The sequence below is a fragment of the Oryctolagus cuniculus genome, chromosome 11 (assembly GCF_964237555.1).
Source record: "Oryctolagus cuniculus chromosome 11, mOryCun1.1, whole genome shotgun sequence".
Taxonomy (NCBI): Eukaryota; Metazoa; Chordata; class Mammalia; order Lagomorpha; family Leporidae; genus Oryctolagus; species Oryctolagus cuniculus.
This window is the reverse complement of record NC_091442.1, coordinates 58,511,671-58,539,439: the sequence shown is the minus strand read 5'-3', so window position 1 is coordinate 58,539,439 and position 27,769 is coordinate 58,511,671. Positions and strand designations below refer to the sequence as shown.

The following is a 27,769-nucleotide window of genomic DNA, read 5'->3' as shown; positions in this document are numbered from 1 at the left end:
TGCCGCTGGGGCGAGGGGCGGGGCCTGGGCGGGGCCTGGGCGGCACCCTGGGAGGGGAGGCGGGAGCGAGAGCGCGGACGCTGGAGCTGCGGCTGCGGCATTTGCCCTAGCGGGTGCTGGGACATCAAAGGGGCAGGATAGGAAGGGGTGGCGGGGCGAAAGTTTGGAGACCCCCCCAGAGAGCAGAGAGACTTCGGAGACCCAAGCCGCGCCTGCCGAGAGCTGGGGCTCGGGCGCGGGAATTTCCTCGCGCTTGCGGGCAGCGCGCGCGGGGCTCAGCTCATGGCCGGGACTCGGCGCCGCGATCCTTGGGGGGTCCCCGGGATCTGCTGCTTTCTTGGCTCTCTGCTCATTAGCCTGCTCCCGCCACGGGCTGTCGCCTTCAACCTGGACGTGATGGGCGCCCTGCGCAAGGAGGGCGAGCCTGGCAGCCTCTTCGGCTTCTCTGTGGCCCTGCACCGGCAGTTGCAGCCCCGACCCCAGAGCTGGTGAGTGAGTCGCCGCTCCCGCCCGCCTGAGCCTCAGACCACCCTCTGCCTCTTCCTCTCAGTTTTCCAGCCCCACAGATAGATATCCCACGCCCCAGTCCACATCATCTGTCTCGGGTGGGTAGCGTCCGGTACTCCCAGGCCCCGAGACCCAAGATCTCGCTCTGGGGATGAGTTGGAGGGCCAGGTTCTCGCCTCTGGAGGGGCCCATCTCCTGCTGATGCCCCCACCCCCACCCCGCACATCCTTACTCCAGCCCCAGGGTCTCTGGCTCCCCTTCTTTTTAGAGGACAAGTTTCCCGCAGGGAGGGACACTGTCCCTTCTGTCTCTGCTCAGGGTAGGAGGGGAGGAGAGAGGCAGAGAGATGGAGGGAGAACCGAGGACCTAACCTCCTGCCAGACCATGGCCACAGGATGTAGGGAGGGCATCAGGGCTCTGGGAGGCCGGGAGAGAGCTGCCACTTCCATGGACCAGTGTCACAGGAGGTTGTGTGTGTGTGGGGGGACCTGCCAGGGTCTGGCAAAGTGCAGGAGTGGGTTTGGGGGTCGAGGGCGCCAGAAAACAGAAGTCCCCAGAGTAGTCTTAGCAGCAGCCGGGGAGATGCAGAACGAATGCTGACCTGCTGCCTCCCTTGCTCCTTAGGAAATTTCCGACTCGGGAGGTAGAGATGGGAGGAGGAAGACCAATTCTAGTTCTTTTCTTACCAGTTCAGCCCCCGCCCCCCGCGTGTGTAGCCGGTGCTGGCGGTGAATCCTGTACCCTTCACTCTGGCTGCAGGTGTGAGTGCACAAAGAGCCGCAGGGAAGGAAGAAAGCTTCCCACCCCCTCCTGAGGGGGCTCTTCCATCCTTGGCCAGTGTCTGAGCCACACTAAGTGTCCATTACTGGGATCAATGTTGTCCACTGGGACTGTCTTTTCCTACCGTTGGCCCGGGGGCAGGGTGCAGGGAAGTGAGTCATTCCTCCCCTCCCACCCCCTTCAGGTGGGGGCTGGCTTTGATTTTTTTCCCATTATCGTTGTCATCTGGGGGTGGTGTCAGTGGTCCCCAAGACTTTGGGGGAGATAGAAAACAACTGACTTCACCTCTTCTTGGTCCTGCCATCCGCTTCCTCCCTCTTTGTCTCCTTCCCTGCCTTCCTCCTTCCCTCCCTCCCTCTTTCCCCCCTCTGCCAGAATTCCAGGACTGGAGGCCTTTTTAGGACATGCTGAACCCTCTGAGCTATTTCCAGGCAAATTCTAGGTTATTTTTAATAGCTTGGTCTCTTGTCATTTCCCCCTCCTCTCTGAAGGTGGCCCCTGATTTTGTCTCCCAGAGCCAAGCTGGGGGTATTCCCGGAGGGGCCTGACTAACCCTGCTTTTACTCCAACAGGGGGTGCCCTAGCTTTTGGGTGGCTGGATTGCCTTCTTTAGCACTCACTGATGGAAAAAACCTCTTTTCTTCTTTCTTGATTTATTTTTTAAAATGTATTTGAAAGGCAGAGAGAGAGAGAGAGAGAGAGAGAGGGAGAGAGAGAGAGAGAGATCTTCCAACCACCTGTACACTCCCCGGATGGCTACAACAAAAAGGGGTGGGGTGGGGTGGCTGAGGCCTGGGTTTCTCATGTGGGTGGCAAGGGCCTATGTTCTTGAGCCATCCTCCACTGCTTTCCCAGGCTCAATAGTAGGGAGCTGGATTGGAAGTGGAGCAGCTGGGACTTGAACCTGGCACTCATATTGGATGATGCTGTCTCAGGTGGCAGCTTAACCTGCTACTCCACAATGCTGGCTCTTTTGATATCTTTCAGTCTAGCCCCAAGATGAGACATTGAAGTCAAGCTTTCTTACCTTGTTCTGTGGTTTTGGTCTCATTTATTTCTTTTGGCTGTAAACTGGGGTTGCTATGGTGTGTTTAATATAAGTGCAATGCTTAGAATAGTGCTCCACTCATAGTGAGTGCCATGGAAGTGTAGTAGTGTTGTTATTTTTAAAATATTTATTTATTTGAAGGAGTTACATACACACACACACACACACAGCACACACACACACACACACACAGAGAGAGAGAGAGAGAGAGAGAGAGAGAGAGAGAGTCTTCCATCCACTGGTTCACTGCTCAGATGGCTGCAACAGCTAGGGTTTGGCCAGGCTGAAGCCAGGAGCCAGGAGCTTCATCCGGGTTTCCCACATGGGTGCACTTGGGCCGTCCTCTGCTGCTTTCCCAGGCCATTAGCAGGGAGCTGGCTCGGACGTGGATGGGATGCTGATTTCGCAGGTGGCAGCTTTACCTGCTATGCCACAGCGCCGGCCCCGGTGCTGTTTTCTTGTATTGTGATTCACAGGGGTAGAGAGTAGTCCGATGATCCTAGATCCAAAGACTGGGCTCCTAGGCCCCGTTGCCGGAGCCAGCCTTCCAGGCCAAGAGTCTTTCCCAGAGGGCCACTCAGATGAAGAGGGGTCAGAGAAGGGCTGGACTTGGGCTGGAGCCCTGGAGAGCGTGGACAGTGGGGGAGTGCAGGACTTGTGGGCTCCTCCTTCGTCTGCACTTAGCGGTGCTCCCAGGGAGTCCCTCTGCCCCCGGCTGCCAGCTCTGCTTTGCCTTTCTCCCTGCAGCGGCTGCAGTTGTGGCTACTATTCCGTCCGGAGGCCTGGGGTGGCTGAATTCATGGGACGGGAGCCAGGAAGGAGTGTGTGGCTGGGGCAGAGATGGAGAGGCTGCATGTGGGGATGCTTGTTCCCAGAGGGATCCACTAGGGATGCAGCTGGGCACACTGATGCAGTCAGCATCGTTCCTCTCCCCTCTTCTCTACTCCTGGCCTCCAGGGAAGATGTGAGCAAGGGACACTGTTAGCTCCTCTGAGTGCTTAGCTGTGCACTGACCCGCTGGGGCACGGGCGTCATCTCTGTCAGTCCGCATAGCGCATGGACTCAGCAAATGCGTCCTGTCGCTTCCCACAGGGCAAGCACAGAGCTGAGTCAGGAGCAGCGGTGGTCCTGAGTGCGGAGCCTGGGGCACTGAGGACTTGCACTGGGCCGTGTCACCTGGTTTCCGTTCCTTCCCTACCCGCTTTACTTTTCTGGTCTCAGTGTTGGCCCAGTCATTGGGGGGATGACAAAGAACCAGAGTTAGCAGCAGCGGCTGTGATTTCCAGCATGCTGGCTTCGTGTCACCTGATAGACGAGAACAGAATCCTTCTCCCACGTGGAGAGCGCCAGATGGGACCACGGGTGTGACTTTGTGACTTGTCCTGGCCTGGTGCCTGCATGTATATGGAGAGTGATGGACGTTAGTTCTTCCTGTCCCTGGAGTCTGGCCCACGGCCTCCCCCATTGTAGGTGCTGAAGAAGCATCGCATCCTTGTTTCTCAAGCAGTAGTTAAATGGATGCTGAATGGGCGCTCTCTTCCCTGCCACTCCCTACCCCTTCTTGCTCTTACCACTGGCTGTGACATGGGATGACAGCTGCTCAGAGATGAGGAAGAGGCGTTTTCGGGAAGGGAGAGTGGCTCTGAGCCCTCCCCCACCGCTCCCCGTCAGACCTGGCCCAGTGCCCCACAGATGCCTGCCTGTGGCATTGCCCGGTTCGGTTTGGGGCCTCACCCCCTCCAGGAAGGAGATGGAGGAAGAGTGGGAGGGAGGCCTGCTGACACTTTTGCGTCTCTTCCTCTGCAAAGAGAGCACCCGTGTGGCCAGCTGTGCATCAGTCCCCTTGCTTCACCCCTGGCCTGGGGGCTCAGCCTCCGGGGACCCAGGAGGCCTCCGTTCCCAGCTCAGTCCTCCTCGGGGGAAGGCGCCTTGGCTGTGATCATGGAAAATTGTCCTGCCAAGAAAGCCGGAGCTGGGAAAGAGTCTGAGGGGAGGCAGGAGTGAAAACTGGGTGGAGGTGGGAGGGGGCGGAGAAGGGAGGATGGGGAAGGGGCTGCAGGCAGTGCGGTCGAGCAGGGGGAGGGCTGGAGACAGAGTGAGACACTGTCCCTGCCTCCATGCCAGCCAGAGTGTGGGAGCTGCCCGAGGGCGGGGTCCCTGCTGTGTCCCCGAGGACAGGGAGCAGGTCTCTGCGTAGCCTCTCGCCTGGTCTTGAAGTTGGCCCCTGAGCTCCGCTGCGGTGCCAGCCTGGGCCCCTGTTACTTTTGCTCCCAGAATTCTTGGCATTTCTGGCAGGGTTGCAACTGGATCAGGGGTTGGGAAGGAGGGCAGAGCTTGGGGCTGAGGCCAAGCAGTTGGGTGGGGGAGGCTTGGTTGGGAACAGGTGCTGGGAACAGGCGGTGCTTTCAAACCGGCGGTGCTGGCGGGGCTGCTGGGTTGGTGCGGTTGGGCACTTGTGTGCGTAGTTTCTGTGCGTGGCAGACCCTCATGCATGTGTCACATGATGATTGTGGCGCCTGCTGCATTCATGTTTCCTGCCAGAATTAGAGATAACTGACTTTTGCCTGCCTCTTGAGCCCCTGAACGCTTGGTTTGGTAACAAGGGGCTGGGCCTGGGCAGCTCTGGGGAGGTTGGAGCCTGGTGACCTCTAACCTCTGCCCCTGCCCCATCGTGCAGGCTGCTGGTGGGCGCTCCCCAGGCCCTGGCTCTTCCTGGGCAGCAGGCGAACCGCACCGGAGGCCTCTTCGCTTGCCCCCTGAGCCTGGAGGAGACCGACTGCTACAGACTGGACATCGACCGGGGAGGTGCGATCTCGGGGGACGCAGTGGCGCAGCATAGGAGGAGGAGAGGAGAGGCCGTGGCCTCCCCTTCTGTTCCCTGATTCTTCGTGTCTTGCCTCCAGCTGATGTGCAGAAGGAGAGCAAGGAGAACCAGTGGTTGGGAGTCAGTGTTCGGAGCCAGGGACCTGGGGGCAAGATTGTTGTGAGTACTACTTATTGTGGATGAATTCAGGGGTGATGCGTGTATGTTTGTTTGTGTGTTCTGTGTATATGTGCACAGCATGTGTACCATGTGTGCATGTGCACAGCATGTGTACAGTGTGTGCATGTGAACAGCGTGTGTACTGTGTGTGCGTGCACAGCATGTGTACCGTGTGTGTGCACAGCCTGTGTACCATGTGGGCATATGCACAGCATGTGTACTGTGTGTGTATAGCATGTATACTGTGTATACATGTGCACAGCGTGTGTACCGTGTATGTGTGCACAGCATGTATACTGTGTGTGTGCACAGCATGTGTACCATATTTGCATGCAAACAGCCTATTACCATGTATGCATGTGCACAGCGTGTGTACCTGTGTGTGCACAGCATGTGTACTCTGTGTACATGTGCACAGCATGTGTACTATGTGTGCAAAGCTTGTGTACCGTTTATGTGTGTGCACAGCGTGTATACCATGTGTGCTTTCAGAGCACAAGCTGGGTGTGGGATGTGACTCCCAGGACCTTGGGGAGATGCACAAAAGTATAAGACATGCCCCTTTCCTTCCAAGTTCAAAAACATCTGACCATCCATTCATCATTTTGTTAAACTCTTACTGCAGATCTTGTTAAAATTAATTTTAAAAAGTTGTATTTATTTATTTGAAAGGCAGAGTGACATAAAAAATAAAAAAAAGAAAGGCAGAGTGACAGAAAGAGAGGGTGAGAGAAAGAGGAGGAGACAGAAACAGAAAAAAGAGATCTTCTGTCCACTGGTTCCTTCCCCAAAGGAAGGCCTGGGCCAGGCTTAAGCCAGGAGCCAGGAACTCCATCTGGGTCTCCCATTTGGGTGATGGGAACCCAAGTACTTTGGGCCATCATTTGGTGCCTCCCAGGTGCATTAGGAGGAAACTGGATTGGCAATGGAGCAGCCAAGTTTTGATCCCAGGCACCCCGATATGGGATGTAGGCGTTCCACGTGGCACCGCAACACAATTTTTTATTAGAGAGAGAGAGAGAGGAAGAGAGAAAGAGAGAGGGAGTGCTTCCCTATTTGCTAGCTCACTCCCCAAATGCCCTAGGGTTAGGCTGGGGCTGAATGCCATGCAGTCTCCCATGTAGGTGGTAGGATCCCAATTACTTGAGTCACCATTGTTGCTGCCCACAGTCTGCATTAGCTGGAAGCTGGAGGCTCGTAGCAAACCCAGGGCCTCCAGTGTGGGAGGCTGGACCCCTTGCTTGTGGGTGTCTTGATTGGCATCTTAGGCGCTAGACCAGATGCTGCACCCATAAGAACCTTTCAGGCATTGGACGCTGTGCTATTTTCTGCAAAGACACAGGGGGGCCTGCTTCTCGCCAGGTGGTTGTGGAGATCCTCCTGCTTTTGCTTTCTGTGTCTCTCTGTTTCTCTCCCTCTGTGTCTTTCAGTAACATGCATGACACACAGTGACTGACACAAGCCACTGCAGGGCAGCAGGTGGCTAACATTAAGCAAAGGGTCCAGCCCCGAGTCTCTAAGTCGTGGGCCACAGAGAGAAAAAGATGTCTGTAAATGGGGGTGATTCGAGCCAGGTACACAGGATAGGGAATGCTCAGAGAGTGGAGAAATCCTGTGCAGATGAGATGGTAGCACTTACGGAGCTCTTGAGAGAAGACCAAGCTTGGCGTGCTGCAGGACTGTTCCATGAACAGGGAGCCACACGTCCTGTGCGCTGGCTTGGGCCCGTGTCTCTGGGTGCCCAGGCAGACCATGGAACAAGGATGACTTCCTGTGGAAGTGGTTGAAGACAGCATGCTGGGCATCCAGTGATATGGTGTAGGGGTGTGTACACGTGTGTGTGTGTGTGTGTGCGCACACCCATACCAGTGTCTGCCAAATGTCTGCATGTGGCCAGTGTGCCTCACCTGGGTCCCTGGTCCACACAGGAAATGACCCCTCCCATCCTGTCCCTTCCACAGACCTGTGCACACCGGTATGAGTCGCGGCAGCGGGTGGACCAGATCCTGGAGACGCGGGACGTGATTGGACGCTGCTTTGTGCTGAGCCAGGACCTGGGCATCCGCGATGAGCTGGATGGCGGGGAGTGGAAGTTCTGTGAGGGGCGCCCCCAAGGCCACGAACAATTTGGGTTCTGCCAGCAGGGCACAGCCGCTGCCTTCTCTCCTGACAGCCACTACCTCCTGTTTGGGGCACCAGGGACCTTTAACTGGAAGGGTGAGTTGCCCCTCAAGGAGGGGAGGAAGGGACTAAGACCTCCTCTTACCCCAGAGATGGCACGGGGTTGGGGGGCAGCACTTGGCCAGGCATGACCACAAGTTCATGGAGTCCTGGGCCCTGCCCCGCCTTCCACCTCCACCTCCATGCTGCTCGAACACACACACAGATGGGGGCACTGCCTCACTCTTTGCATGGCCAAGGGCCCCGCCCCCCTGCACGCTGGCATGGGTCCCCACACGCACGGCGGGGGCTCGCACGCTCCCATGTGGCACCTCCACCTCATCACTGCCATTCCCGTCTCTGCACGCTGCCGCTGGCTGAGCTGCCACTTGGTGAGTGTGATGCCGGGGCCAGGGGCCCCCAGGAAGCTTGGGCTGGGGAGAGGGTGGAGGCGGGGCTGGAAAGGAGGCAAGGGGCTTCCCTGTGTGCCCGTCTAACTCAGTGTCCTCGCTCCCCACCCTGGGCACTAACTCGACTGTCCTTGCAGGCACGGCCAGGGTGGAGCTCTGTGTGCAGAGCTCGGCGGACCTGGCTCACCTGGACGACGGGCCCTACGAGGCGGGGGGTGAGAAGGATCAAGACCCCCGCCTCATCCCGGTCCCTGCCAACAGCTACTTTGGTAGGGACCCCTCCCTGGCCAGGGTCTCTAACCCTCTGCTCCTTCTCTTCCTCCCTCTCCACACATCCCCTCCTCCTGTCTCTGTCTCTCGTCTCTGTCTGTGTCTCTGACTTGTATCTCCCTGGTCTCGTCTATCTCTCTCTGGTTTTCTTTCTCTACTTCATCCTCTCCTACCTCCTCCTGGCCATTCTGCCTGGCTCTGTCTCCTTGCTCTGTGGCACCTCCTTTGGGTGTCCCTTCCCTGGTGTCTCCTCCTACCCTGCCCGGCCCCCATAGGGTTGCTTTTTGTGACCAACATTGATAGCTCAGACCCCGACCAGCTCGTGTATAAAACTCTGGACCCTGCTGACCGGCTCCCAGGACCAGCCGGAGACTTGGCCCGGAATAGCTACTTAGGTTTGTAAGCTCGGCCCCAGCCTCCTCTCCTGCCCCAGGGAAGGTTCTCACCTGCTCTGTCCCCCCCACTGCCCCAACACCAGCTGGGCCCAGATTACCCAGAGGAGCTGATCATCATTGATGAGGAGGCCTGAGGGTGATGGTGTCTGGGGCTGTGAGCGAGTGGAGGGGGGCTGTCCCTGGAAGTGCAATCCCGGCCTTTGGGGGGCTTTCCCCGAAGGGTGAGGAGGGCACCTGCTGAAGAGAGGTCCGGCCTGGCGGTGGGTGGGGCTGGGGACGGGGTGTCCCTCTCATTGGCTCCAGCTCCTCCCGGCTGCCCTCGCCTCCCTGCTGTCCACCCACCCCGGTGAAGCCTTTTTCCCCTTGCCAGGGTGGTGGGAGAGGGGCTGGCCCTCTCCTCCAGGCCCTGGAATGGGTACAGGCTGGTGCCCAGCCCCTGCCGAGCCACCTGGCTTCTCGGTCACTGCCTTTCTCTCTCCCCATCTATCTCAGAGGCTGACCTCATCACGCTTCCGGTGCCAGACTGCAGTCTCTGGGCGAGGCGGGTGTGGGAGGGCTGCCAGGCCCCTGGAGGGGGAGAAGGAGCGATCTGGCCGGCTGTGGCTGGGAGGGGACTAGAGTCGGGCTGGGGGAGCTGTGGCCCACCCTGGCTTCTGAGCCTTGGGGAGACGCTCACTGCTAAGTTGCCCTCCCACTCCACCCTCCCAGGCTTCTCCATCGACTCGGGGAAGGGGCTGGTGCGGGCAGAGGAGCTGAGCTTTGTGGCAGGCGCCCCCCGTGCCAACCACAAGGGTGCCGTGGTCATTCTACGCAAGGACAGCGCCAGCCGCCTGGTGCCCGAAGTCCTGCTGTCCGGAGAGCGCCTGACCTCTGGCTTTGGCTACTCGCTGGCCGTGGCAGATCTCAACAACGACGGGTGACAGAGGGCGAGGGGGTGGGACTGTGGGCAGCCGGCAGTGGCTCCTTGTGCCCGAGTCCCCTGGCTGGGGAGGGCTGGCACCGATGGTCTCCCTCTCTTCGTAGCTGGCCAGACCTGATCGTGGGAGCCCCCTATTTCTACGAGCGCCAGGAAGAGCTGGGGGGAGCTGTGTATGTGTACCTGAACCAGGGGGGTCACTGGGCCGACATCCCCTCGCTCCGGCTCTGCGGCTCCCCCGACTCCATGTTCGGGATCAGCCTGGCTGTCCTGGGGGACCTGAACCAGGATGGCTTCCCAGGTGTGACTGGGAGCTGGAATGGCTCTGGTGGGGGTGGGGTGGGGAGGGGTGTGAGGGAGAGATGGAGAAGCCCCTGGGAGGCTCAGGAACTGCAGCTTCTTGCTGTGTGACCTTGGGCAAGTCGCTTGGCCTTTCTGAGCTGAAAGTATTTGCAGGGAGTGTCTGAGAGGGATACACGCGGCTTGCGTTGGGTGCCTGTTGGTGAGAATGAAAGCATATCACGTAGACCTGGGAGACCGAGGGAAGTGGGGGCCTGGGCTGAGTGTCCCCCCGCCCCCGCCAGCCTGACGCTGTGCCCCACGCCCGCAGATATCGCCGTGGGTGCTCCCTTTGATGGCGACGGCAAAGTCTTCATCTACCACGGGAGCAGCCTGGGGCTTGTGGTCAAAGCTTCGCAGGTGACCGATGGGGGATGGGTGCCGGTGCAATAAGGGAGTGGGGGCGACAGGGAGGCTAAGGGCTGGGGAGGCTGACAGCTGGTCCCCAGGTGTTGGAGGGCGAGGCCGTGGGCCTCAGGAGCTTCGGCTACTCCCTGTCGGGCGGCCTGGACGTGGACGGGAACCACTACCCAGACCTGCTGGTGGGCTCCCTGGCAGACACGGCTGTGCTCTTCAGGTGAGGGCCCCTGGGTGTCTGCCTCCCTGAGCCCTGCCCCTGCCCCGCCCCCTCCAGCGCCAAACCGGATGCTGCAGGTTCACGGCCTCTTGTTCTCCCTCAGGGCCAGACCTGTCCTTCACGTCTCTCACGAGGTCCTCATTGCCCCCGAAGCCATAGACCTCGAACAGCCCAATTGTGCCGGTGGCCAGTCCGTCTGGTGAGGCTGGGCCCGAGGGAGAGGCGCCAGGAGCCGGAGCCGCCAGAGGCCCACTCTCCCTCTGCGCTCCCTTTCTCTCCCCAGTTTGGGGGCTGGGCGGTAGCAGGGGTCGACCCTTGGCCTGTGAGCATGGATTGGCTCAGGAGTCACCCTTGGCCCCTACAGTGTGGACCTGAGGATCTGTTTCAGCTATGTGGCCACCCCTAGCACCTACAGCCCCACTGTGGGTGAGTGAGGCCCCTCCCACCAACCGCCCTGTCCGCTTTGCAGGACTGGGACTGGGGGAGGGGATCTTTTCAACATGGTGAGAAGGGCGCCTTGGGGACAGGGTGGGGCTGGAGCAGTGCCCTGCTCAGCGGCTGCTTTCCTGTCCCCCGCACCGCACAGCCCTGGATTACACGTTAGATGGTGACACAGACCGGAGGCTCCAAGGCCGGGTTCCCCGGGTGACCTTCCTGAGCCGTGGCCTGGATGACCCCAAGCACCAGGCGTCGGGCACCGTGTGGCTGAGGCACCAACGCGACCGGGTCTGCAAAGAAAACATGCTCCAGCTGCAGGTGTGCCCGGGCCCTGGGCCCCGAGGGTCGCTGTGGCTGTGTGCGCTCTTTTCCTCCATGCCTCTCAGCACACTCACACCTCCCTGCAAGCTCTAGACCTTGGAGAAGCTGCCTTTCTGGGCCACGCTCCTCCCCACCGGGCGGCCCCTTGTGTCTCCCTGGAGGTGGAGGTGGCTGGCTCCATCCTCGAAGCCCTGGGTCGGGGCTCCTCCCGTCCCTCCGGCAGCCTCTCCCTCGCCCTTGCCCACTTCCACATGGCTCTCCTTCATCTCCCGAAGCTGCCCACGTGTCACAGTCTGCCCTGGGCCCGGCTGAGGCTTTGGTGGGCAGGGCTGGGGCCCGGGCGTCATTCCAGGGAAGAGCAGCTTTTCCTCTTTCCCAGGAGAACGTCAAAGACAAGCTTCGGGCCATTGTGGTGACCCTGTCCTACAGGCTGCAGAGCCCACGGCTCCGGCGGCAGGCTCCCGGCCAGGGGCTGCCCCCAGTGGCCCCCATCCTCAACGCCCACCAGCCCAGCAGCCAGCGGTCAGAGGTGAGCATGGTTCTGGTTTTACTCAGGAAGAGGAGCTGGGAGGAGCAACCGTCACTGTCATCCTCCCCGCAGTGGCACCTGTTCGTGTGTTCCTAGTCAGAGGGCCAGAGCTCCTCCCTCCTTGTAGGCATTCGGGGACCCAGGGTGACCCAGGGCTTTTGCCATCTTCATATGTGGCCTCCAAGGTCCTCAAGTTGCCTTCATCCCACTGGGCTTGGAGGGGAAGGCGTGATTGCGAGGGCCAGCCCAGAGATGGCACCCTTCTTTCTCTTCCTGTCTGCAGCTGGAACTCAGTTGCACCCAGGTGAGGCTGGGGACTAGCCTGGTAGTTCACACCACAGTGTGGCGATATGCCCACGATTTTACTGATGAGGGCACAGCTCAGAGTGGCTAAGTGACCAGCCCGATATCACACAGCGAGTAAGCGGCAGATCTGAGTGTAGAACACACGAGCCCTGTGGTCCTCTTATCGGGTTCACAGTGTGCCTTGGGGACACGGTCGTCCCCCCCCCCCCCCGCCTCGCCCCTTGGAATGAACTTCTTTTCACATCTGCTCCCAGATCGTCTTCCTGAAGCAAGGCTGTGGTGAAGACAAGATCTGCCAGAGTAACCTGCAGCTGGTGCGTGCCCGCTTCTGTGCCCGGATCAGCGACGCCGAGTTCCAGCCTCTGCCCATGTGAGGGCGGTAGGGAGCAGGCGGGGAGAGCAGTGAGCCTGCGGAGGGCGGGGGCTGGGGGACTGCTGAGGATTCAGAGGAGGGGGAGACGGGGGTCAGTGACGGCACAGCAGTGCGCCCGTGGTGACGAGTAGCAACACCTCACAGAACCCGTCACATGCCAGGGGTCCTTGGGAAGTTCATGGGAAAGGGATTGTGAAAAAATATGCGTGTGTCTCAAACTGTGCCAAAATAAACTTATCTTAAAACACATTGGGGCTGACGCCGTGGTACAGTGTCCCATAGGGCTGCTGGTTTGAGTCCCGGCTGCTCCACTTCCTATCCAGCTCTCTGCTCATGTGCCTGGGAAAGTAGTGGAGGACGGCCCAAGTGCTTGGGCCCCTGGGCCCACATGGGAGACCTGGAGGGGGCTCCTGGCTTCTGACTTTAGCTTGGCCCAGCCCCGGCCATTGCAACCATTTGGGGAATGAAGCAGCAGATGGAGGATCTCTCTCTCTCTCTCTCTCTCTCTCTCTCTCTCTAACTCTGCCTTTTAAATAAATAAATAAATAATCTTTTAAAAATCTTGAAGTGTATCCAAGAAAGAGAGAGAGAGAGGGAACTCCCTTCCATTGGTTCACCCCCTAAATGCCTGCAACAGCTGGGGCTGGGCTGGGTGGGCTGGGAGCCAAGAACTCAACCCTGGCCCCCCACATGGGTGGCAGGGACCCAACCATGTGAGCCATCAGTGCTGCCTCCCAGGGTGCACACGCATTGGCAGGAAGCTAATCGGAGATGGAGCCAGGCAGGTAGCTCATGCAGTTAACTGCTAAGCCAAACAGCTGCCCCAGCATAACTTGGAGTCCCACAAAAGGTTAAAAACAGAATTAACCAGTAATGCACAGTTTCCACGAGCTTGTCGAAGTCCCTGGTATGGTTTAGTAGCAGCTCGGCGAGGTAGGGTTTGTTAGTCCTGTGTGATGGATGGAGAGCCAAGGACTAGCAGGCTGGGTGGAGCTGGGCTGAGAGTGGAGGGTCCCTCTCTCCTAGTCATCATGGGCAGATGCGGGGCATGTGCTGGCATGTGATCTGGGGGGCCTGGGGAGGTCAGAGAACCTGGGAAATGGGCGTGGGCGGGAGGCTGGGGAGGGCTGTCACAGCCCAGCATGAGCAGGGACTTGACTTTCAGGGAGGCTGACGGGAAGACAGCCCTGTTCGCGATGAGTGGGCAGCCGGTCATCGGTCTGGAGCTGATGGTCACCAACCTGCCCTCGGACCCGGCCCAGCCCCAGGCTGACGGGGACGATGCCCACGAAGCCCAGCTCCTCGTCACCCTCCCTGCCTCTCTGCGCTACTCAGGAGTCCGGGCGCTGGACCCTGCGGTGAGTCTCCCGGGGCGAGCTGGGGTGAGCTCTCAAAGGGCCCCAGTAACACAAACCAACCTCTCCTCTCCTCCTCACAGCAGGAGAAGCCGCTCTGCCTGTCCGATGGGAATGCGTCCCATGTCGAGTGTGAGCTGGGGAACCCCATGAAGAGAGGTGCCCAGGTGGGCAGTCTGCCCTCGTCTTGCTCTGAGTGGCTGGCCCTTGAGCCCCGGAGCCCTCCCCTCACCCTCCCCTCATTCCACCCTGGCTAGGTCACTTTCTACCTCATCCTCAGCACCTCCGCAATCACCATCGAGACCACTGAGCTGGAGGTGGGGCTGCTATTGGCCACGTAAGCCTGGTGGCGCCAGGGTCGGGCAGGGGTGGAGGCTGGGGCAGTTGGACTGGCCCCGTTGACCCCTGCTGTGTGTGTGTCTGTTCCGCACGCTAGGATCAGTAAGCAGCTGCTGTCTCCAGAGTTTGTTCGCGCCCGTGTCTTCATCGAGCTGCCGCTGTCCATTGCAGGGTAAGCTCAGGGGGTGGGGGCATCGCCACTCCGGGACCCCGGCCTGGCTCCGCCTCACCGCCCTGCCCTCCTGACCCTCCGTCCAGCTGGGCCCTGGGCCTCCTTAGCTTCTGCTCTGACCCTTCTCTTCCAGGGTGGCCATTCCTCAGCAACTCTTCTTCTCTGGCGTGGTGAGGGGGGAGAGCGCCATGCGCTTTGAAGAGGATGTGGGCAGCGAGGTCAAGTATGAGGTCACGGTAGGTGTCCTGGTGTGTGGTCCCTCCATGGGCCCCCTCCCTTGACCCAGAAGACAGGCTGAACCGTGCCCCATGGGCTGCTGCCGAGGCGGGCACTTCTCCCATGTGCTCCAGAGAGCTCAAGGCCTCCGCCCTGCACGTGGACTTTAGCTGTGGGCTGATGTTGGTGCTGGGGCCATGGTTGGCACTTCTCTGGTCACTTCTGAGTGGTCTGAGTGGCCAGGAGAGCCCAAGAAGCTCCTGTGCCGGGGGCCCCAGCCAGGGGACGGGCATGTGGGTCAGGGGTGAAGCTTCTTCCCGGAACTCTGCCTTTGCTTGGCTGGTGCCTGCCTGCACACCTGACCCCTCCTAGGTTTTCTGGAGCTTGTGTGGGGAGCGATTGGCAGCTGGGGGGGACCTCAGATCCCAAGTCTTTTTGGGAACTCTGCTTCCTGAGGCAAGGCTCGTCCCCTCCGCCTCTGTGCAGAGGTGCAGTCTGCTCGGAAAGTGAGCTCCTTCCCTCCCATCTGCTGCCCGCAGGTCTCCAACCAAGGCCAGTCGCTCAACACGCTGGGCTCCGCCTTCCTCAACATCATGTGGCCTCACGAGATCGCCAATGGGAAGTGGCTGCTCTACCCCATGCGCGTGGAATTGGAGGGCGGGCAGGGGCCTGGGCGGAAGGGGCTCTGCTCCCCCAGGCCCAACATCCTCGGCCTGGTGAGGCTCAGGCAGGGTGGAGGGGAGACTTTAGGAGGGGAGGTGGTTACTGTGGGGGGTAGGGAGGAGAGAAGCGTTCCGGGGGTAGGGGCTGGGCCAGGAGGAAGGTGGAGGGGGGAGATGTGACCCCGATGGCTGTGTCTGGAGGGGCATTCACTGGGCACCTCCTCCCCATGTCCAGAAAGCAGGCAGCAGGGGTAGGAGGCGGCGGGAGCTGGAGCAGCCGGCGCAGCAGGAGCCTCGTGAGCCGCCGGAGCCCAGCACGTCGTGGTGGCCAGTGTCTTCCTTGGAGAAGAAGAAGAACATCACCCTGGTAAGGGCAGGGCAAGTGGCGTCACAGGAGTGACCACGCGTGGGGGGCTGGCGGCCGCCGTGGACCATGGAGCTTCAGGGTGCTGGCGTCCAGGGAGGGGACCTCCAGCACCTGTGGTGGGCATGGGTGTTGGCTTGCCAGCTGAGAGGCCCGCATTCCAATACTTGGGTTTTAGTCCCAGCTCTACTCCTGATCACCTCCTGGGAGGCAGCAGGTGATGGCTTATGTGGTTGGGACCCTGCCACCCACGTGGGAGGCCTGGGTGGGGTTCCTAGCTCCCCATCTGGCCTGCCTGGCCCAGTCCTGGCCGTTGTGGTGTCTGGAGAGTGAGTGAGCTGGCAGCTGAGAGCACTCTGAGTCTGTCTGTCTCTCAGATAAGTAGAAAACCAGATGAGTAAGAACAATGTTGTTAGCACCCATGGGAGAAAAAGCCATGGGATGGTGCAAGACCTGCGGCAGGTGGGCAGCCCTGGGCCAGGGGGCTGCTTGTGAGGCGAGAACTCCCCTCCCCCTGCTGCTCCCTGCAGAGTCCGTTGTCGCCGGCGGCAAGGCTTCTCATAGTATCGCCGTCGCTCAATGTCCTCAGTGAGCCCGTCCATAGTGAGGATCCTGTTTAGGGTCCTGTATGCACCTTCCACATTTCCATCCTGCACCATCACAGTCCTGGCGATGAACTTCAGATGTTTTGCCATGACCTTAAATTTAACTCCTCGCTTTGCTGGACCCAGCGCCCTCGGAGCCCAGAGCCAGCCAGCCAAGCAAGTCATTTTCATGTTTGTATAGAATATTGCATTTTTATGGAGACGTAATGGCCACCTGTGAGATTTGCTTGGTATTCTTTTGAAGTCTTTTAGAACAGATTAGTCAATTTGTGTAAGCATATCTGCTTGATTTTCACAATGTCACAACCATGGAGTTTTTAAATGTGCTCAAAAGTAGCGAAATAAAAGAGGACTCAGAATGTAAAGGCTTTCAAAGACATCTTCCGTGTGTGGACGATGACGTGATGGACATAGAAGAACTTTCAGGCACGAGGGTCATGAGGAAGGTGCGCACCTGGGCCAGGTGCGTTAGGGTCAGGCTGGGAGGAGCAGGCACCAAACCCCTCAGCTGTCCCCAGAAGCTCTTGGGGCGGTCTCTTTGCTGACCGTGGGCCCGAGTTCAGACAACCTCTCTACACTGACTGGCTCTGCTGTCTCTGTGACCTGAGGCAGGTCACCTGGCCTCCTGGGGCCTCCATTTCCTCCCTTGAGAAATGACAGCATGCACTGTGCCAGGACCATGGTGAAGCTTAACTGAGATAAGTGCTTGGCATACAGTAGGTGCCCAATATGTGGGGTGGTCATTGGGTGACATAGGCATCTGTTGGGGATGCTACTGTGTTGCTACTGTCAAGGGAGAGGCCTTTGCATTTCCAACCCAAATGGCTCAGATTTGGAGTAAGCAGCTCCTTTGGATCAAAGGGGTAGCTTGGGAAGACTTCCTGGAGGAGGGGAGTCTGAAGTTGGGAAGAGAAAATGGGAGGCAATGTCAGGCTCAGTCTGTGTGTGTGTGTGTGCGTGTGTGTGCACGCACACGCACTCACAGTAAACCATTCAGAGCCCATCTGTCCTGGTCCCCAGGACTGTGCGCGGGGCACGGCCAACTGTGTGGTGTTCAGATGCCCGCTCTACAGCTTCGACCGCACAGCTGTGCTGCACGTCTGGGGCCGCTTGTGGAACAGCACCTTCCTGGAGGTGAGGGAAGCGCCGGGCACCCTGCAAAGTCCCCCCGTGCTCATGTCTTCTGCTCTGAGGCAGCATTGCCCTAACCCAAGCCAGGCAGAGGCATCCTCTGTGTTGGGCACCATTCCGGGGTTCCAGTTCCCAGATGGGGGGGCGGGGCAAGGAGGGGGCGTGGCCTTCAGGAGGGGGCTCTGCTTCTGGCTCCTTTAGGAGTACTCGGCTGTGAAGTCTGTGGAAGTGATCGTCCGAGCCAACATCACGGTCAAGTCCTCCATCAAGAACCTGCTGCTTAGAGATGCATCCACTGTGGTGAGCTGCCGCAGGACTGGGGGGCAGGTGGGAGCACCCCCTTTTCTCCTCCCCACCCCCCACTCAGTGCCCCTCGCTCTCCAGACCCCAGTGATGGTCTACTTGGATCCTGTGGCTGTGGTGGCTGGAGGAGTCCCCTGGTGGGTCATTCTCCTGGCGGTGCTGGCCGGGCTTCTGGTGCTGGCGCTGTTGGTGCTGCTCCTGTGGAAGGTGAGCCTCGGGCAGGGCCTGGAGCGGGGGCTCTGCCTGACCCCGGGGGTCCCCGCCAGAGGCAGACCTTGAATGCTGGAGTGAGGTGGGGCTGCAGCACAAGGCAGGGGTATTGAGTCGAGGAGGTGCAGTGGGGTTCAGTGGAGGGCAGGCTTGAGAGGATGTGGCCCTGGGTGCAGGCCCCAAAAGGAGGGGGTGCAGAAGCTCAGGGTGTGGGGATGTGGGGCCAGGGAGGCACAGTCACGGAGGCCGGGGAGTGTGGGCTGATTCGACCGGAGTAGGATGGTGACGTCTGGGATGGAAACCTTGACCAGGAAGGCCCAGCAGTGGGGACAGTCTCCGGACCGGCCACTGAACTGCTCTGGCACACTCACGGCTGCAGACAGAATCATGCGGGCATCTGGGGCTCGACAGAAGAAGCACGCACACACACACACACACACACACACACACACGTGCGCGTCAGTGCAGGGAATGATGTCCCTGAGCAGGGGTGTCCTTGAGCCACCTGCCACACCCGGGGCTGGGTGGGGAACCAGGCACAGCCCTGGGGCTCTATGGAAGACTCCCTCTCCCCCCAGCTGCTCCTTGAGCCCTGTCAGACTGAGTGCAGCCTCCTGCGGCCGTGTCATGGCTGGGCCAGGCTGCAAGCGGGGGCACCTGCCCACCCTGCAGGGAGCCAGGCTGCCTGTTCCCTGCTCCCGCAGCATGGAGACAGAGCAGAGACTGGGCCCCTACCCTTCTTGTCTCCATCCTCCGCCTCTTTTGCCTCCTCCTTCCCCTGACATCCCAGTGTGGCTTCTTCCGGCGGAGCAGCCAGAGCTCATCTTATCCCACCAACTATTACCGGGCCCAGCTGGCCGTGCAGCCCTCGGCCATGGAAGCGGGGGGCCCAGGGACTGTGGGGTAACTGTTGTGAGTGTGTGTGTGCATGCACATGTGTGAGTATGTGTAGATTCCCAGCATTCAGGGGATCTGCAATGTGTGAGGCAGAGACAGGAGGTTGCATGGGCGTGCCAAGAGTCTTAGGAGCTGAGGTGAGATGCCAGCAGAGGGCTGAGGCTGTACCGGTGAGTGCGCATAGCCCGGCGCATGCTCCATGTGTCGGGTGGGCTTGCGGGGTGTGAGCTCTGCATGTCTTTTCTAAGCAGCCTGAGCATGTAGGAGTCTTGGGCAGTTCCAAGTGTGAGTGTGCAAGGGGCACATTATCATTGCTGGTGTGTGAGAGCCAGCAGGGTCATGGTTTAGGGAGGGGCTAGGTGCCCCTAGTCCACGGATGCCAGGGCCCTGGGCATGCTGCCTACATCGTGTGCAGGGGCATGTGATGCACTGTTTAAGATATGCAGAGGTCCAGAAAGCTGTTTTCTTCTTCACCTCTTCTTTTTCAAAAAGATTTACTTATTTATTTGAAAAAGTTACACACACACACACACACACACACAAACACAAACACACATACAGAGAGAGAGAGAGAGAGAAACGATCTTCCATACACTGGTTTACTGTCCCAATGGCTGCAATGGCTGGGGCTGGATCAGGCCAAAGCCAGGAACCAGGAGCTTCACTGGAGTCTCCCAAGCACTTGGGCCATCCACCGCTGCTTCCCCAGGGCATTAGCAGGCAGCTGGGTCAGAAGTGGAGCAGCTGAGATTTGAACCAGCACCCATATGAGTGCTGGCATCCCAGGTGGCGGCTTCTGCTACAACACTGGCCCCTGCTCTCCAGTTCTTGTTTGTGTTCTGGGAGATTCTATTGAGTTTCTCAAGATGGCAGGGTGGGTGGAGACCTTGGGAGCCCAAGATCCTGGGCTGTACCTTCAAAGCCCTTGTCCTGAACCTTGGGCCCCCTCTGGTTTTTGTCTTGCTGTATGTGAGAACCCAGGGCCCAGCACTGAGGGTGGCCTCTGGGAGCTGCCCACTGCCCAGGGTGCGGGCCTGCCTGTCTCCGGTGAGCTGTGGTGAGGCCTTCCTGTTCCGGGGATGGTGAGGGCAGGGAGCGGGGCTGAGCTGGGCGTCCTCTCCAGGGACCTCAGCCCCGCGGGCTCCTCACGGCCTCGGCTGGCTGTTCTTGCAGATGGGATTCTTCCGGCGGGCGAAGCACCCCGAGGCCGCCGTGCCCCAGTACCACGCGGTGAAGATCCCTCGGGAAGACCGGCAGCAGTTCAAGGAGGAGAAGACGGGTACTATCCTGCGGAGCCACTGGGGCAGCCCCCGGCGGGAGGGCCCCGACGCCCACCCCATCCTGGCTGCCGATGGGCACCCCGAGCCGGGCCACGATGGGCATCCGGCACCAGCCACTGCCTAGCTTCCTTTGTCCCAGCCTTGCCCGTGGGTATCCCCTGCTGCTTCCCCAGAGGGGACTCCTTGGGGTGGAGGGGCCCGAGTGGGTTGCTGGTGCTGCATCAGGATTGGGCAGGGGTTTGCTTCCTGGGGGCACCGACCCCCTGCCCCCAAACACTTCCTCCTTAGAATGCTGTGAGATGCGAGGGGGCCCATCAGGGCTGGGGGGGCAGGGTGAGAAGGGCAGGGATGTCCTCATGCTGAGGTGAGGGTGGGGCTCTCACCTTGTACACCAGGACCCCAGGACCTGTCTCCCCAAAAGTGCCTTGGCCTGGAGGTTGGAGAGGGGTTGTGTCGCTCGCTCAGGGGCTCCCCCCATTTCCTCCTTCCTCTGATTGTAGTCTGTGCATCAGTCTGGTGGGTTTTGTCTATTTATTAAAAAAAAATTGAGGACAACATTTCTGGCTTCTTTACTGAGTTTGGCAGCCTCATCCCAGGGTCTGCTTCTGGTTCCTCCATGGCTGTGGACAGAGGTGGTGGCCAGAGAGAGGGAGGGAGGGAGGACCCGATGACCTGGCTGGGGTGCACCTGGCTGAGGGGCACAAAGCTGCAGCCTCCCAGGGAAGGCAGAGGGACTTCACCCGGGGACAAGGGAAAGGGGTGGCGAGCTGGAGAAGCGGGGAGAGCAGTGCAGGGATGTGCAGTCAAGGACACGAAGGGGGTGAGCTGCTTCCTGTCTGACCAGGTTAGGAACTGGGAGTTTTTCTCTGCGGAAGAGGGGATGGAAGCCAGAGCTTGTCCCTGCCAGAGGTCAGAGGTCAGAGGTCAGAGGTTGGGAGGAGAGGAGCTCCCTTTCATAGAAGGTGGCTTGGGCTGGTGGGTGAGTGGCGGGGCGGGGGCAGGGGAGGGAGCAGGGACCCCTGGGGTGGGGGCCAGGGCCAGCTTATTTCACAGCCTTCCCCATGATGTGGGGGCCCACAGGGAGCCACTTCAGGGGAGGGGGGTGTCGTTCTATTTGCACTTCAGAGAACCGCGCCTTTTCCAGGTCCCTCCAGGTCTCTCTGGTGAGCAGGCAGCCGTCCCCGATGTGTTTCCAGGTGGGCTCTAAGGCTCGCTGCCACATGAAGGCCCAGCTTCCGCGCGGCTCAGCCACGTGCTCCAGGAAAAAAAGCACTCCACCCTGGGAGGGGAGGAGGGTGGGCGTCACTCACCTGCTGCGCCCCTCCAGGCCCTCGGATCAAGCCTGGCGAAGCCCTGGTGGGGCACCTGACCTGCCAGCACTCCCTGCTCCCGCCTTCCTCCCTCGAGGTGCAGGAAAAGACCGCTCAGGATGGTGGAGGAGAGAGTGAGAGCTTTATGAGGTGGCCAGGGCAGCATGGCCGCTGGAAGACAGGAGGGGCTGATTCATCCTATACAGGGACACGCGCCTTGAACTCTCTCCTGAGACTCAGAGGCATACAAAGGAATTTCAGGGGCCAGCGCTCTGGCATAGCAGGTTAAGCAGCTGTCTGCAGTGCCGGCATCCCATATGGGCACTGGTTCAAGTCCTGGTTGCTCCACTTCTGATCCAGCTCCCTAATAATGTGCCCAGGAAAGCAGCAGGGAATGGCCAAGTGCTTGGGTCCCTGCACTCATGTGGGAGACCTGGAAGAAGCTCCTGGCTCCTGGCTTCAGATTGGCTCAGCTCTGGCCATTGTAGCCATTTGGGGAAAGAACCAGCAGATGAAGACTTCTCTCTCTCTCTCTGTCTCCCCCACTTATCCCCTCGCACCAAAACTCTGCCTTTCAAACTAATTAAAATAAATTTAAAAAATAAAAACAAGGTATTTCAAAAGTGTTTGTGGAATTATGGATGGATGAAAAGATAAGTTTGGGAGATGGTGTTTAGCTTTGCAACCGAGTCACTTGTGTCCCGTATTGAAGGGCATGAGTTCAATTCCCTGCTCCAGCTCCAGGCTCCAGCTTCCTGCCAACTGGGAGGTAGTGGTGATGGCTCAAGTAAGTGGCTTCCTGCCACCCACGTGGGACACCCAGATTGAACCCCTGGCTGTTGTGAGCATTTGAGAATTGAATCAGCAGATAGGAGCTCTGTCTCTCTCCCTCTTAAAGAAATTAAACTTTATTTTGGTACAGAGAAACTTGAAATCTGCATGTAGTTGTTTCATAATATGCATTTTCACAAAGATTTTGAAGACTTCTTATATGCAAGGATTGCAAAATTTTTGTACCCAAAAATTATCTTTTTTATTTTTTAAAATAGATTTATTTATTCATCTGAAAGACAGAATTAGAGGCAGAGGCAGAGAGAGGTCTTCCATCCACTGGTTCACTCCCCAGATGGCCACAATGGTTGGAGCTGGGCCAATCTGAAACCAGGAGCCAGGAGCTTCTTCTGAGTCTCCCACATGAGTGTAGGGCTCAAGGACTTGGCCCATCTTCCACTGCTTTCCCAGGCCACAGCAGAGAGCTGGATCAGAAGTGGAGCAGCTGGGACTAGAACCAGCGCTCATATGGGATGCTGGCACTGCAGGCAGCAACTTTACCTGCTACGCCACAGCGCCAGCCTGTTATCTTTTTTTTTTTTTTTTAACTATTTATTTATTTGAAAGGCAGAATTAAAGAGCGAGGGAGAGACAGAGAAATCTTCCATCCACTGGTTCACTCCCCAGATGGCTGCAACTGTGGAGGAATGAGAAGGCTGTGCCAAGATGGCCGCTGGTGAGCAAGTGTCAGTTACTCAGGAAATGGCTTTGGAACCCACCTGGCAACAGAGCCTGCCTGGCAACACGCTGTGATTGGTTGGGGGATAAACCGCCCCTTGACTGGATTGGCTGCCTTAGCTATGTAAGCTACTGCACCAACTGAAATAAATGAGTCTGTGGGCTGCTCACCTCAGGCCTGCTTTCACCCAACTCCTGGGGTCTGTGTTGTGACTTTGCACCTGTTGCCCCACGCTCCTCCTCTCAGAATGAATCCACAGCAACATGTGACAACCAGGATTGGGCTAGAACTTCCTCCTGGTCTTCCGTGTGGGTGGCAGGGGGCCAAACACTTGGGCCATCTTCTGCTGCTTTCTCAGGCACATTAGCAGGGCTCTGAACTGGAAGCAGAGCAGCCAGGGCTGGAACTGGCATCCATCTGGGATGCCGGCACAGCAGAGGGAGGCTTAACTCACTGATTCACACACTGGCCCCAAAACTTATCTTTGAATTCCACTTTTCTTGAACTTTTTGTAGTCAACTCCTTCCTGGACATCTCCTCGAACATCCCCGAGAAACCTCAGCCCTGACTCCTGCCCAGTGTGGGGCTTCCTCTCCCTGGGTAACTCACTCACCCCGACTCTCTGAGTTGTCAGCCCACGCTGGCGCTGTCTGCATCTGCAGCTCCAGGATTCATCTGTTTCCACCTCCCATCACGACTCCTGCCTGCCTGTTTGGCTTCTGTGCTGTTGTCTTGGTGGCACCTTGGGCTTCAGAAGCCCACACAACGGAGGTTTCTCTTTTTTCAGCAAGTGGCCCTTCCTTCCATTCCCCCCTCAGCCATGCATGCGAGAGCCTTGGAAAAGATCCTGAACTACTTTTCTCTCTACACACAGGTCAAAAATCTTCCCTGTCGCTCCCCCTCTTCATGGAGGAACGACACTGAACCCTGCCTAGGCTTCATATCCGAGTCACGGCACCATTATGTCGCTCCCCCTCTTCGTGGAGGAACGACACAGGACCCTGCGCTGTTCTTTCGTCTGCTCGGCCCTCCCCGGGTTTGCTGCTGGTTCTTCCCGGGTTGGCTACTATCCCTTCCACCTCCGTGGAAGGGCAGTTCCCCCTGGCCGCATTCCCCACTTCCGCAGGGGAGCGGCACACCGCCGGCCGGCTTTCTCGGGGGCTGCACGGGTTCCCTTAGATGTTCCCCATAGATGTTCCTGGTGCATGCCGTCTCTCTCCTCCTTTATAGTCCTCCTCCGCCAATCCCAACTCGGCTGCCCACACGCCGAGTACGCTGCTCTCCTCCAATCAGGAGCAAGTCCTACAGTTTATTAGTTGAACTGGAGGCAGCTGTGCGGAAGCTGTTTACTTCTCTCCCAGCGCCATATTGTGGGAGAGCAGATGCATAGAATAAGTCCCAATTCGAGTAACTTAGTCTAGTCCGGATTGCTCCCCACAGATCCCCCTTTCTTTTTATTTTTTAGCGTTGATACGCGCCTGTCTTCAGTGTCCCGCGGCACACACTCTGCTCTACTTGCTAGAGTTGCCACAGGCTCTTACAAGTCCTATCAGGCAAACCGAATCCGGGTCCTCTCTTCGCCATGTTGTGAGGAGGTTTTTAGGCGCTGATGCGTGCCTGTGTTCGGTGCCCTGCAGCGCATGCTCTGCTCTGCTAGAACTGCCTGCAGGTGTTTACAAAACCTATCAGGCAAACCGAATCCAAGCCTTCTCATTGCCGTATTGTGGGGGAGACTTATTAGTGTTGGTTTGTGCCTATCTTCGGTGACCTGCAGCTCATACTCTGGTCGAGCTGCTTGCTGGCGCTTACCGCCTTAATTAGGCAGACCGAATCCAAGCCTCCTAATGGTTGTATTGTGGGGAAGCCTTACTGATGTTAATTCGTGCCTGTCTTCCGTGACCTGCGGCGCATAAGCTGCTAGCCGCCCAGGTGCTCATCGCCTCACTTAATCAGGCAGACCGAATCCAAGCTTTCTCATTGCCATGTTGAGGGGAGGCCTTATTTTTCTCTATTTCTCTATCTCCGGGCATTCCTATTTCTCCCATTTTACTTCTATCTTCCAGCATTCCTATTTCTCTTTTACTTCTAAACTTCTGTTTCTCTTATCCCCGCAGCTTCCCGGCGCCTCGCCCCGCCGGCGGGTTCCCGGCTCTGCGCGGCTTCAGCCCGCGCCTCATCTGCGAGGCTCGGCTTTGCGCGGCTTGGCTTCGCGCGCTCCGCGGTCTCCACGCCCTTCGCGTCTGCACCACGGCCTACGCCAGCCCCGTTCCCTATCTATTCACGCCCCGTGCTCTCTCTGCACGCGGCGGCTTCCGCGAGTAACACAGCGTAGCTTACGTGTCCGCCACTAGCATTCAATCTAAGTTCCCCGGGCTAGCCTGGTGAATTCAACCCAGCGTACGTCTCCGCCCCACGGTTTGGCTTCCCGTCCTTTGCTCCCCGGGCTAATCAGACGGATCCCAACCAGGCTCACGTTTCAGCTTCTGGTTTCAACTTTTCGCCCCCTATTCCCGGGCTAACTTGAGAATCCCAAAGTGGCTTTCGTGTCCGCCTTGGCCTGCCCCCCGCGGCTTCAATTTCCCTAACATTTTTCTCTACCCGGTATGTTTCCCCAAGCTTTCCTCCAACGATATTCCTCCCTCATTTCTCCTGGCCTCTCCCCACAGTCCGCATCCGAGTCTGTTTGTTCTAGCTTTCACTTTCGCTTTCGACCTTAGAGATTTCTCCCAGCTTCCCCCCGTAGTCCGTATCTGAGTCTATGCCTAGGCTTTCAATAGCTTCTTCCGGCTCCTTTTTCGTCCGGCTTTTCCCTAGGCTGTTTGCTAGTCTCTCTCTCCGATATTTTCCCAATTCTTCCCGTTTCTTCCCGTTTCTTCCCTCCTAAGTTTGCTATCCGTCCTAGGTTTCCTATCCGAGCTAGGTTTCCTATCCGAGCTAGGTTTCCTATCCGAGTCACGGCACCATTATGTCGCTCCCCCTCTTCATGGAGGAACGACACTGAACCCTGCCTAGGCTTCATATCCGAGTCACGGCACCATTATGTCGCTCCCCCTCTTCGTGGAGGAACGACACAGGACCCTGCGCTGTTCTTTCGTCTGCTCGGCCCTCCCCGGGTTTGCTGCTGGTTCTTCCCGGGTTGGCTACTATCCCTTCCACCTCCGTGGAAGGGCAGTTCCCCCTGGCCGCATTCCCCACTTCCGCAGGGGAGCGGCACACCGCCGGCCGGCTTTCTCGGGGGCTGCACGGGTTCCCTTAGATGTTCCCCATAGATGTTCCTGGTGCATGCCGTCTCTCTCCTCCTTTATAGTCCTCCTCCGCCAATCCCAACTCGGCTGCCCACATGCCGAGTACGCTGCTCTCCTCCAATCAGGAGCAAGTCCTACAGTTTATTAGTTGAACTGGAGGCAGCTGTGCGGAAGCTGTTTACTTCTCTCCCAGCGCCATATTGTGGGAGAGCAGATGCATAGAATAAGTCCCAATTCGAGTAACTTAGTCTAGTCCGGATTGCTCCCCACATTCCCCTGACAGCTCCACCTAGGACATTTTTTATTTTCCCACTCTCTCCATCCATGGCTTACTCCTTTATTCTTGTTTGAGATGGGGGGAGAGAGAGAGCGAGAGCGAGAGCGAGAGTGAGTGAGTGAGTGCTTACATCTGATGGTTCACTCCCCAGATACCCATGACAGCCAGGACTGGGCTGAGGGTAAAGCCAGAGGCTAGGAGCTCAATTCCGGCTGCCGGTGTGGGTGGCAGGAACCCAATTACTCGAGCCATCACTGCTGCCTCCCAGGGTCTGCCACAAGAGTCAGAGGCGGGGTTGAACCCAGGATCTCCGTATGTGGGGCATGGGCGTCTTAAGGGCAAGGTTGAATGCCTGCCCCTGAACCCCCTTTAAACCTCACTTCCGTAGATGTTCTTGCTGCCTGCCCCTCCCCCCGTCCTGTTGCACCCCCTCGTAGCACTGGACGTATCTCCCACTCACCAGCAGGTGGAGGTAGATGGGGGTGTCTCAGGTGCTGGTTGTTAGACCCCCACCCTGGGGGCCCCCCACTGAAGCTGCACTGCCCGGCCCACGCCTGCTCACCGGCCTCAGCACTCTCCGGACCTCCTGCAGCACCCTCTCTGGGCTCTGCACGGAGCACAGCACCAGCGTGCAGACCACCACGTCCATGGAGCCGTCGGCCAGCTCGCGCATGTCCTCTCCAGCGGCCACCACGAAGCGCTCGTACTGCAGGTGCTTGTTCTGGGCCATGCTCTTTTTCAGGAACTTCTCAAAGTGAGGGTTTGGGTCCAGGCAGGTGACCCTGCAGCCGGCAGGGTAGAACTGGAAGTTGGCCCCTGTGCCGCAGCCCAGCTCCAGCAGGGCCACCTTCCCGGAGGGCCCCTTTAGCTCCTTTATCTGGCTGAACAGCTCCCGTTTCTTGCTCTCCATCATGTGGTTGGTCTTCTCAGCCAACACGGCCATCAGGTAGGGGAAGTAGCTTTTGCACAGCGGCTGCCAGTAGCCCAGCAGAGCCATCAGGTGCAGAGGCAGGGTCAGGAGCAGAACCAGCAGCTGCAGGAGATGCACCAGGGCATCCATGGCGGTGCGGCTCTGAGTGGCGCTTCTGCTGTGGCCCTGGCCTTCTGCCTCTGCAGACACGGCTGCCCTGGCCTCCTGTGGTAGGACTTTGCTCCTTGGCTCCTGCTCCACAGCGTCCCCAGTGCAGGGTGGAGTAGGGTGTGTGGAATCCCTCCAGAGGGCGCAGCTGCAGGGTGAAGGGGTGGATGGTGCCCTTGTTCCTGCACTCTGGGGCCTCTGCCCAGCTAACAGGGCAGGAATGCGTTGGTTTATTTCGGAGGTGAGCAAGAAGAGGGAGAGGGAGACGTCTCAAGTCTCAGCCTCACGGGGCTGAGTGCTGACTCATGTGGAGTGCCCTGGTTTCACTGGGCCCTCAGGTCTGCTCAGGTTATGCAAGCTGGAACTTCTGGTTGGGTTCTCCTAGCACAGCTCCAGGGCTTTGTGGACTGTGCCCTGCCTTTGCCTCACATGGAAACCAAACAGAATGTTCAGGGTTAGGCAT

The 27,769-nt window shown here is 58.6% G+C and overlaps 2 protein-coding genes across 14 annotated transcripts; one reads left to right on the top strand and one right to left on the bottom strand.

Annotated features, from left to right (window-relative positions):
* Positions 1 to 47: 47 nt before the first annotated feature.
* Positions 48 to 20,443, top strand: ITGA7 (integrin subunit alpha 7). Of its 13 annotated transcripts, none has more exons than XM_008256601.4 (27): positions 48 to 488; positions 5,013 to 5,140; positions 5,239 to 5,318; positions 7,280 to 7,535; positions 8,026 to 8,103; positions 8,434 to 8,553; positions 9,262 to 9,469; positions 9,577 to 9,770; positions 10,080 to 10,168; positions 10,258 to 10,385; positions 10,489 to 10,584; positions 10,750 to 10,811; positions 10,972 to 11,141; positions 11,524 to 11,673; positions 12,234 to 12,349; positions 13,518 to 13,710; positions 13,794 to 13,874; positions 13,965 to 14,044; positions 14,144 to 14,218; positions 14,352 to 14,454; positions 14,974 to 15,150; positions 15,332 to 15,463; positions 17,086 to 17,199; positions 17,398 to 17,496; positions 17,581 to 17,706; positions 18,500 to 18,612; positions 19,780 to 20,443. In XM_008256601.4, the coding sequence occupies exons 1-27, from the start codon at positions 283 to 285 to the stop codon at positions 19,838 to 19,840; spliced, it is 3,435 nt and encodes a 1,144-aa protein (XP_008254823.1). In that variant the 5' UTR covers positions 48 to 282; the 3' UTR covers positions 19,841 to 20,443. The 13 variants fall into 13 exon arrangements, with proteins under 13 accessions (XP_008254823.1, XP_008254822.1, XP_069908444.1 ...); XM_008256600.4 differs by having other exon boundaries at positions 13,791 to 13,874; XM_070052343.1 differs by lacking the exon at positions 8,026 to 8,103.
* Positions 20,432 to 27,616, bottom strand: TMT1B (thiol methyltransferase 1B). The gene is made up of 2 exons (XM_002711054.5): positions 26,791 to 27,616; positions 20,432 to 21,165 (listed from the first exon to the last, which is right to left on the bottom strand). Exons 1-2 carry the CDS (start codon positions 27,286 to 27,288, stop codon positions 20,929 to 20,931), a joined length of 735 nt encoding a protein of 244 aa, XP_002711100.1. The 5' UTR covers positions 27,289 to 27,616; the 3' UTR covers positions 20,432 to 20,928.
* Between the last annotated feature and the right edge of the window lie 153 nt (positions 27,617 to 27,769).

What these genes read in the sequence shown, in the direction of transcription:
- ITGA7 (XM_051845622.2), top strand. Translation starts at nt 283, where the DNA reads ATGGCCGGGACTCGGCGCCGCGATCCTTGGGGGGTCCCCGGGATCTGC. An exon ending in AGGGACCTTTAACTGGAAGG is followed by an intron (nt 7,536 to 8,025) that starts GTGAGTTGCCCC and finishes CTGTCCTTGCAG; the next exon opens with GCACGGCCAGGGTGGAGCTC. An exon ending in GCCGGTGGCCAGTCCGTCTG is followed by an intron (nt 10,585 to 10,749) that starts GTGAGGCTGGGC and finishes TGGCCCCTACAG; the next exon opens with TGTGGACCTGAGGATCTGTT.
- TMT1B (XM_002711054.5), bottom strand. Translation starts at nt 27,288, where the DNA reads ATGGATGCCCTGGTGCATCTCCTGCAGCTGCTGGTTCTGCTCCTGACC. An exon ending in TCCGGAGAGTGCTGAGGCCG is followed by an intron (nt 21,166 to 26,790) that starts GTGAGCAGGCGT and finishes CTCCCCTCCCAG; the next exon opens with GGTGGAGTGCTTTTTTTCCT.